A 9,095-nucleotide genomic window follows, 5' to 3' on the forward strand; every position below is an offset into this window, starting at 1 on the left:
CTTAGCCTGGAGATATGGAGGATGGTTGCTTAGCCTGGAGATATAGAGGATGGTTGCTTAGCCTGGAGATATAGAGGATGGTTGCTTAGCCTGGAGATATAGAGGATGGTTGCTTAGCCTGGAGATATAGAGGATGGTTGCTTAGCCTGGAGATATAGATCATACATCAATATTAGAATTATCACTATTATCACTGTTATGTGATAGTGTAACGGTGTCAAAGCTTACCGGCAGTAGGTTGATCCATATGGGGAGGGACACCAGTCTCTGGATCTGCTCACGGATCAGGTCAACCTCCTGTAACCATGGTATCGGTCAGAGCAGGTATTTACAGCAAGGTAAAGCAAGTTTTCACATTTATTTCTAAAACAGTGACTTACTATTAAGAATGCACAGTCCATATCTGTCCTAACCATGTCATAAATTTAACAGTTAACAGATATTTCATTGCATATTTATCTGACAACTTCAACTAAGAAGTGTCTTACAGTACAATGCAAACTCTTGGCCCCTACTGAACATGTTCAGTGAAGGAGTGAGCGAGGTTGGTATCACCACTGATACATGTGTGCAGGTGCTCTCTCTGGCAGACCCTTTATTCATACAGGTGGTCATGAGCACGGGTACCGTGCCGACAAACCCAGAAATAAGGGTGAACCGGGAATCAAACTCAGGATCATAGGTTCCTGGCATACCTAAGGGATGTAACTCTGCACAATGTTAGGAAGTAATGAAGTTTAGGTGCAATGGGGTTTAATGTCACATTCAAGATTATTGCATTTATATAGCAAAGTGTTTGTGTGTGTGTGCATGCAGCTTGTCCAATCAAAGCTGGTTTTATAGTGCTAGCTCACTGAGACGAGATACCATGCTGCAGTTGAAGTGTACCTACCAGACTGTTGAAGCAGTGGATGAGGAAGACAAGGAGAAGTGACTTCTCCTTCAGTGTGATGTCTCGCTCCTGTAGTGATGCCTCAAGCACCTGCTGGAAGTACTCAGGGAAGTGATCTGGCTTCTTCTTGAACACCTGGCAACGAGTAAAAAAGTGAAAAAAATAATGTAAAAAAATGTTACTGTTTACAAATATTGTAAACTTTCCAGTTTCTAAAAACAAATCACGCGAAAATATCCCAGCATCTCCATGATCACCACCCAAACAAATGGGCCCTGCACTGTAATCCTGTGCATGGGAGCCTACACCTCCTGATCATGTGGTTACTCCTGCCACATCATTCACTTTCTCAGAGCTAACAAGCAACAAGAGCTGTGAGTGAGTGAGTGAGTGAGATTTTACGCCGCTTTTAGCAATATTCCAGCAATATCACGGCGGGGGACACCAGAAATGAGCTTCACACATTGTACCCATGTCGGGAATCGAACCCGGGTCTTCGGCGTGACGAGCGAACGCTTTAACCACTACGCTACCCGACCGCCCAATAGAGGAGCTGTGATGTCGGGAGGGCATATAGCATGTTTGATAAGATAAGTATATAAATATACAATTTAATGTAACATTTTCACATTTTTAAACTTATCCTATCTCACACTATGCATTTATTCTATGGCTGGATGGTGGAGTCAGATACCCTAGCCATTCCTAGACTACAACCGTGAGACATACGTGGAAGCTGGTGCTAAACAGTGAGATAAATACATAATTTATAACACTGCCTGGCATCGTAAAGACAAGAATTTGTGAGCAGGAAAACACATCATAACAGGCAATATGATCCCGATACATTAGTTGGATGAACAGCATGAAATTTGGTATAACATGCGTTACATGTTTTCACGTATGACATCGTTATATGAACGACCACGTAGCTGTAAAGAACAATCTTTACAGCATACATGTATGACTTATAATCGTTCTTTGTGGCTGCCGTAGGACGTCGGATGAAGAGTCTCTTCTGGGAGCGCTGAAGTGGTCTCGCAGCCTCAAGGTAGATTCAGAGCACTCGAATCAGACATAAAGAGATTTCTTCAAGGTCATCAGGGCTCAAGATGGTGAACAGCCGATCTGGTTGTTCCGAAAGCTGATTCTACGAGATAAACTCTCAGCACAGGCCCAGAAATATCTTCCTATTTTGTAACCTCTCAAACTGGACCCCGTTAACATCCAGAGCACAGATTTCACTAACTTGCGCAGCAGTTGCAAGGGCAAGGAGAAAGACCATCTTGAAGATGATTGATCACAGATCCTTGTCAACAAGCAGTTCATATTCAGCCGAAGTCGAAGTAGGACCAAATGATGGACAGTAGCTCATCAACCGTAGATAGCTTTGATCCGGTTGTAGTAGCAATGACAGAGTTAATCACAGAAAGATCGGTAGCCAACTGGATCCTTTAAGCTTCCGGGTAGATGGAAAATGATGGAGGTAGCTGGCAATCTGTTGTGGAAAAGCAGTGGTAGGTGTTAGAGGGTCTTAGTAGAGAAATGGTGAGCCTCCGTGATAATCTTGGCTTCTCTCCTTGAATACCCTTTGTCTAAAAGGGACCTCTGTAGAGATGCAGGGCTTTGGGGCAATGGGTGGAGTAGGCTGAAGGAGAACATCGTCACGTAGTAGAGGACGTCGGAACCTTCAGGGGCACAAGTAATCTTAGAGGATCCATGTGTGCTGGAATCTTCCACAGGAAAGCAGAGAGTGTGCAGCCGATTGCGTCATCTACAAATGATCAAGGTCGCTATGCACGGGATTACAAGCGTGACCCATTTGAATGGGTGGTCCCCATGGTAATGCTGGGATGTGTTCTGGTGACTTGTTTTCAGAAGCTGGAAACTTTGTTCAAGTAAGTTTCCACAGGATAGAAAGAAAGAAGAAATGTATAGTGTGAGATAGGATAAGTTTAAAAAGGTAATATTTAGTATAGTCAGTCAAATATGTTTCCGAAAAATAGTCTCCAACCATTGTAACATAAAAGAGAATAATACATGTTCATGTTACTGTAAACACATCCTACTCAACGTTTGATAGGGACAATCAGACATGTCATTCTTTTTAATAATATGCACTTGACCTATTATGGGAATCAGTTTTGTGTATATCCCTATCAAAAGTGTAGTATAGTATACCTCCTGAATGTTAAGCAAACTTAGCATTTTAACTCTTTTCCCCACAACATCAACCACCCCAAACACACTAATGCCAAATAATATAAAGCGAACGTAAAATAATGGGTGAGTGAGTAGTGTTTTACGCCTCTTTTAGCAATATTCTAGCAATATCATGGCGGTGGACACCAGAAATGGGCTTCACACATTGTGGGGAATTGAACCATTAGGCTACCCGACCGCCCCAAGCCATGTTTAAATTTAGCTTTAAACTACTTTCATTTCGTAGTTGTGACTGTTTACTACTAAATAGAGTGACAGCACTTACCTCCCATGCCGGCACTCTCTCTCGTATCTTCTCATTCACGATGATTGCTATTGACATCATGTGGGCAGTGCTTGTCTGCAATTGCAGGGAGAAAAATCATGTAACACAGGAAATGACATCATTTGCCTTTAGAAATATACATTAAATGATAACTACATGAACATGATGTATGCAATTCATTGTTTTACTTTGATGATAAATAGCTGTGCCATATGACTATAGTTACCGTGTTCGACGTAATAAGTGCCCCGCTCTAATAAGCGCCCACGGCGATATTTGCTAATATTTTGGCAAGTGAACAATCCCAATGAGCACCCCTTCCAATTGTTTAATGTACACAATACTTATTTATTTGTGTATAATATGTGTATTATAAATTTATATGCATCCTTAATTATGGGAAATTAAATTCTGGAAAAATATATCTGTCGCATATAAACATTTCAGACTGTCAGCATAAACCACGAAATGTACAATCTTTCAACTCTGTTGTTTTTCACCAAAATAATATTCCAATAAGAGCCCCCTATTTTTAATTTTGAGAGCGCCCTGGCCGGTAATCTGTCATTTGATTCGAAATAAATATGAATATACTAAATGTCACCCATCAGGCATAGGAATGTGATAAATTCTCACCTTTTTTGGATCATAATTCGGCCAAAGGTAATTCTCCAAGTAACGACTGAAAATATAGAATTAACAAATCTGTTTAGTCAAGTAATGAAATGAGGTTGTGTTTAACTCACGGAAGTTAAATCAGCCCAGTGGCATGAACTCTGTGAGAACTATAACATTGTCTGATACTGAAGCATCGTGTAGAGCAGATTCCAAAAGACTATAGTATGTGATGCTTACCATGTCAAGTCCACTGCTTGATGTAAACTCAGTGCTCATTGCATCTCTGTTGCTTCAACAACGCCATCACTTCATTTGTTGGTTAATCAAAGAGACGACATCTTAAAGGGGCCATATGTACCAGTATTCACAGGTTATGGAGAAAAGTATGAATATAGAAACAATGAAGGATCAATGTCTCTCTTGAGTGAACTGGATTTAATGCTGCTTTGATCAGTATTCCTGTTATATCACGGTGTGTGTGGGAGGAACATCGGAGGTGACGCAGGTTTCAGATGCTTACCACTTTGGTGAAGCCCACAAGCAATACATTATAATATCATCAGGGAGAAGCGGGGGTCGAGCCCACAACTATAGGTTCCTGTGTGCCCAAGGGATGCAACTCTGCACAGCGAATTGCAGTGCCTCAGATGACTGGGCCACCAGTGCCCCGTCTTTCTTGATGATATAAATTAATAGCAATGATATAATGATGACTCACCTGAATTCTAACATCATTATCCGTCTTGTGGAAAACCTGCAAAATAATTTACAATGGTATCAATAATATTGATTTGTCATCGAGTATTACTAGCACTTGGGGGCGGTCGGGTAGCCTAGTGGTTAAAGCGTTCGCTCGTCACGCCGAAGACCCGGGTTCGATTTCCGACATGGGTACAATGTGTGAAGCCCATTTCTGGTGTCCCCCGCCGTGATATTGCTGGAATATTGCTAAAAGCGGCGTAAAACCAAACTCACTCACTCACTAGCACTTGATTGCTACCTTTAATCAATCATTCCACATGTGATCTTTACTGCATGAAAACTGTTGTGTCCTGCTTTGTTTGTTTGTTTGTTTGTTTGTTTGTTTGTTTGTTGTTTAACGCCACACTCAGCAATATTCCAGCTATATGACGGCAGTCTGTAAATAATCTGTAATAAGTCTGGACCAGACAGTCTAGTGATTGACATCATGAGCATCAATCCACACAATTGGGAAACGATGAAATGTATCAACCAAGACAGCAAGCCTGACCACCTGATCCCGTTAGTTGACTCTTAAGACAAGCATAAAGCATGGGTTGCTGAAGACGGATTATACCCCGGATCTTCACGGGTCTGTTCTATATCCCCGTGTCCTATATACTGTCACTGGATGAAATATAGTTCTCCGAGGACACACACAATTGACAATTTCATGCTGATTGAATGAATCATTAAAGTAATCAATATTGTATGTTACATATAACTGACATTTATATTCTGGTGAGAAATATACTCAAAGTTTAGAGTGACAGTGGTTGTGTTATTTCAATCAAACACTGACATCCGACATATAATAAGCTAATGGCTTCTCAGCATATGCGCTGAGATGATAAATTAAATACAACACATATGTTACTTACTTGGAGGCAACAACTTCATTTTTGTACAGATCTTCAACAATCTGGAAACAGGAAAACAGATGAAAATAACATCCATAATCATAATAATTACTTACATTGTGATAGTTTTCATTTCCTACCTTTCTCATATACTTTATGATGGAGCTCTTCCGATAGCATGAAGTGGGATTTTACAGTTTTAACAAGCTATGTGAAAATCTTAATTGAGTTAGGGGCTTTAACATATATTTATAAATGAAATGTCATGTTAGTATTTCAGTTGCAATACATGTCAGCATACATGAAGGAGCATTGCCAAATGCATTGCATGTCATACATATTTACAACCTTGGTGAAACCCACCATAATGGATCATAAACAAAATTGGATTCAAACCTATGATGAACCTGGCAGCTACATAAAAGACAATATTCTGCACATAAAAAACAATGTTAGATAAAAATGTTAACAGTTGAAGGGATATCCTTTCACAGCAGTTACCACGTCGCTATATAAGTGCAATAATCTTGGACGCGACGTTAAACCCAATTTCACCTCACCTCACAGCAGTTACCATATATGGCCTACCTGGGGTTTAAATGTTGATCCTTCCTTCAAAGCCTGTTCAATCCAGTACTGACTGGCAACCTGAAAAAACGAAGTCAAGATCGTATTATGAGGCATCTTCCCAAGGCAAAAGAGTTAACTGACTACAAAAGTCCAGTTTCCACCCTTGCCGAACTAGGCTGGTATTATGGAGTTACATTTTGGCTGGGCTAACGAGTCTATGCACAGTCCAATCAAAACCATGCACCGAAATCGAAATCCGGTTTGTAAACTGTCGTGCAGATTTCGGTCGATTGCAGGATTTGCAAAGCATGTGCACCACCAACTCGTTGACAGCAGATATTTTACAAATCTTTTCATGTTTTTAATCAAGGTTCTCACAGGATTTGATGCATTTTCGCGATGTAAGACCCATTTTATCACAATATAGATCTTGATTATCGATTAGATCGTCCTGACCGGGCGTGACCATTTGGTGTGAAGCAAACGCAAGTGATACGAGAGGTGGAATCTGATTGGTCCATAGGAGTGGCTTAGAAGGGACATAACTGGTAATAGCCACTGGTGGCGCTACGATTGAGCCCAGTAATTCCAGCTTAGTTCGGCAAGGGTGGAAACTGGACTTTTTTAAGTCAGTTAACTCTCTTGCCTTGGGAAGATGATCATGAGGTAACACTGTAAAGACTAGTGAGAAAATTACTTACATACAATGTAAATGGTACGTATTATCTAGGTCTGTGCAGAGGCTATATCTGGCCCCACATCTCCAGTACATGTCAGGAAAAATTCCCAAATTTGAACATGTTGAATTAAAAACCTTTCAAATTCACGTTAATATGGTTATAACTGATGTTATGAGTCCTAATGAAGACTTGTACTTCACTGATAATGTGGCCAATAACCATGATAAAGAGGAAGTGGCTTCTAAGCTTAGTTTTAGATTATGGAATACAACGCTGATTGGTAAAATACCTCTGAATTTAAGAAAAAAAGAACTAAACATAGATGTTTTCCCCAAATTGCCTGGTCTACTCATTGGTGACCAACTCGTGTTATTCCGGGACAAGCCGAATAGCGACTCATGCCCCCCTCAGTCCCATGGCCATTTTTTAGGCTGGGTTCCGTCTTATACCTTAAACAATTGTCAACTCGTTGCGTAATGGTTCACACATATTTCCCACAATATTATAGATATTTCAGATGAAATTTAAAGCACATAGGGACGTGCGGAAGTATACAGTGTGATTGAACACATTTAACTGTGTCTTGGGTTTGTTTTTAGATGCAAGACATATGTAAAACCAAAAATTATTTCTGAGGGATTCTTTGACGAATAACTTGAAATCATACACGCATTCTGATTGGTTTGTCATATATTCGCACATAACATTCATCGATGGGGGGACGAGTCCTCTTGCAGGTTACTGAAAGTGGCAAGTGGTGACGAATGTGTCTTCTACCAAGACTACTAACCTGCATTATAGTGTCACCCTGTATCTGTTCCACTGTCAGGGACAGACTTTTCTTCCCACTGGGAGCACTCATGATGTTAGTTTGTGTCAGTCTGCTTGATCAAAATTGAAGGAGATAAACCTGAAAATGTATCATGTTTATGACAAACATAAAAATATATCATCATTCACATATTTTGATAACAGTGGTTCAGGTTGTAATATGCTGCTTTTAGCATTGTGTTTAGCAGCATGAAAGTAATCGATTCCAGACCAGACAATCCAATGATTGATATTGTGAGCAACTATCCACGTTGTCAAAGTACAATGACACTCAATGATGACATACGACAAGGATATTGTTACTTCCATTGCTGTTAGCCTCAAACCTTGTCATACACCTGTCATTTTGGAATGTTGACTTGAAATCTGCTTTGGATCTCTCATAATTAACCAGTAGCATGTACATTGGTCATCCTTGTTCTGATATGTCGGAATAACCAGCACATTGTTATGTAACATTATCAGCATTCATGTTAGTCAACATGGTAAATACCCCAGCCATGTTCATCAGTGATTATGCATGCATGTTTGGTACATTGCTATGGTCATGTTATCTCAGACAATATTCTTGTCATCAAAGGCACCATGATGTAAAGTCAACAAGAGCTATATACATGTATGTCTAAGTTATTTATTCAGAGATATTTATAGCATGATCTCGAAAAGACTGTTAACAGCAGGCCACAGGATTTAAGACTGTTGGTACAAAATGGTACAAAATGTGGACCAACTGCTATACGACCAGTTCTACACACGACACACTGTAAATTTGGATAAACTTAAAATTCAAAATATATCTGCGAACATGCCTGACGAAATGTAAAATTCAACAATACATTTGCAGAAAAGATCGTGGACGGCGAAACAGTTTCACAAATTATACATACGATTGATTTCGCGTATGCTGATGAATTATGTTGAACAAAGCTTGAGAATAGTCATAGTTAACCGGTTTTGCTTCATAAACGTACTTCACATGTGCCGGAAGTTGATTTCCGGAAGTCAACAACTATAGCAAAGCTACAAATAAAAAGGTTTCGTATAAAGCTATCAAAGACACAGTTTCGTAACGATTCACTACCTAACTCGATGGAAAGTGAAGTAAATTGGTTAAAATTAACCAATCGTAAATATAAGCTAGGCACCTTATTATTTCGTACAGTAAACATTACCCTCAGTTGAAATTTCTCCAAGGGAAACGCAAATATGAACAGGAGGAGGCACCAGTTTAGTACTAGTTCTCAGCTAGCTTAGTAAAAGTACTTGTATCCATATCCACTCACTCTTCAATAGTCACTGAAGCATGCGTAAAATACCGTCATATATTTCCTTTCCAGATTTTCTTGTCTGGACAAAAATGTCTCCTCATTATCTATTGTGGCGAAATGTCTTCTAGAAATGCGGGTGTACAAGGG

The 9,095-nt window shown here is 39.8% G+C and overlaps 1 protein-coding gene across 1 annotated transcript in view; it reads right to left on the minus strand.

Moving 5' to 3' along the window:
• The window catches only part of LOC124140715 (RNA helicase aquarius-like), a 75,196-nt gene extending 66,508 nt beyond the window's left edge, over positions 1 to 8,688 (minus strand). Inside the window, exons 1-9 of the mRNA XM_048400161.1 lie at positions 8,568 to 8,688; positions 7,640 to 7,759; positions 6,188 to 6,247; positions 5,621 to 5,661; positions 4,717 to 4,752; positions 4,017 to 4,062; positions 3,381 to 3,455; positions 893 to 1,027; positions 229 to 297 (exon numbers count right to left, since the gene is read on the minus strand). Of these exons, the coding sequence (XP_048256118.1) occupies positions 229 to 297; positions 893 to 1,027; positions 3,381 to 3,455; positions 4,017 to 4,062; positions 4,717 to 4,752; positions 5,621 to 5,661; positions 6,188 to 6,247; positions 7,640 to 7,711 (534 nt within the window). The 5' untranslated portion in view covers positions 7,712 to 7,759; positions 8,568 to 8,688. The remainder of the gene's footprint in view (positions 1 to 228; positions 298 to 892; positions 1,028 to 3,380; positions 3,456 to 4,016; positions 4,063 to 4,716; positions 4,753 to 5,620; positions 5,662 to 6,187; positions 6,248 to 7,639; positions 7,760 to 8,567) is intronic.
• Between the last annotated feature and the right edge of the window lie 407 nt (positions 8,689 to 9,095).

The sequence above is a fragment of the Haliotis rufescens genome, unplaced genomic scaffold (genome assembly GCF_023055435.1).
Source record: "Haliotis rufescens isolate VD_foot unplaced genomic scaffold, xgHalRufe1.0.p SCAF_2, whole genome shotgun sequence".
In the NCBI taxonomy this organism is placed as follows: domain Eukaryota; kingdom Metazoa; phylum Mollusca; class Gastropoda; order Lepetellida; family Haliotidae; genus Haliotis; species Haliotis rufescens.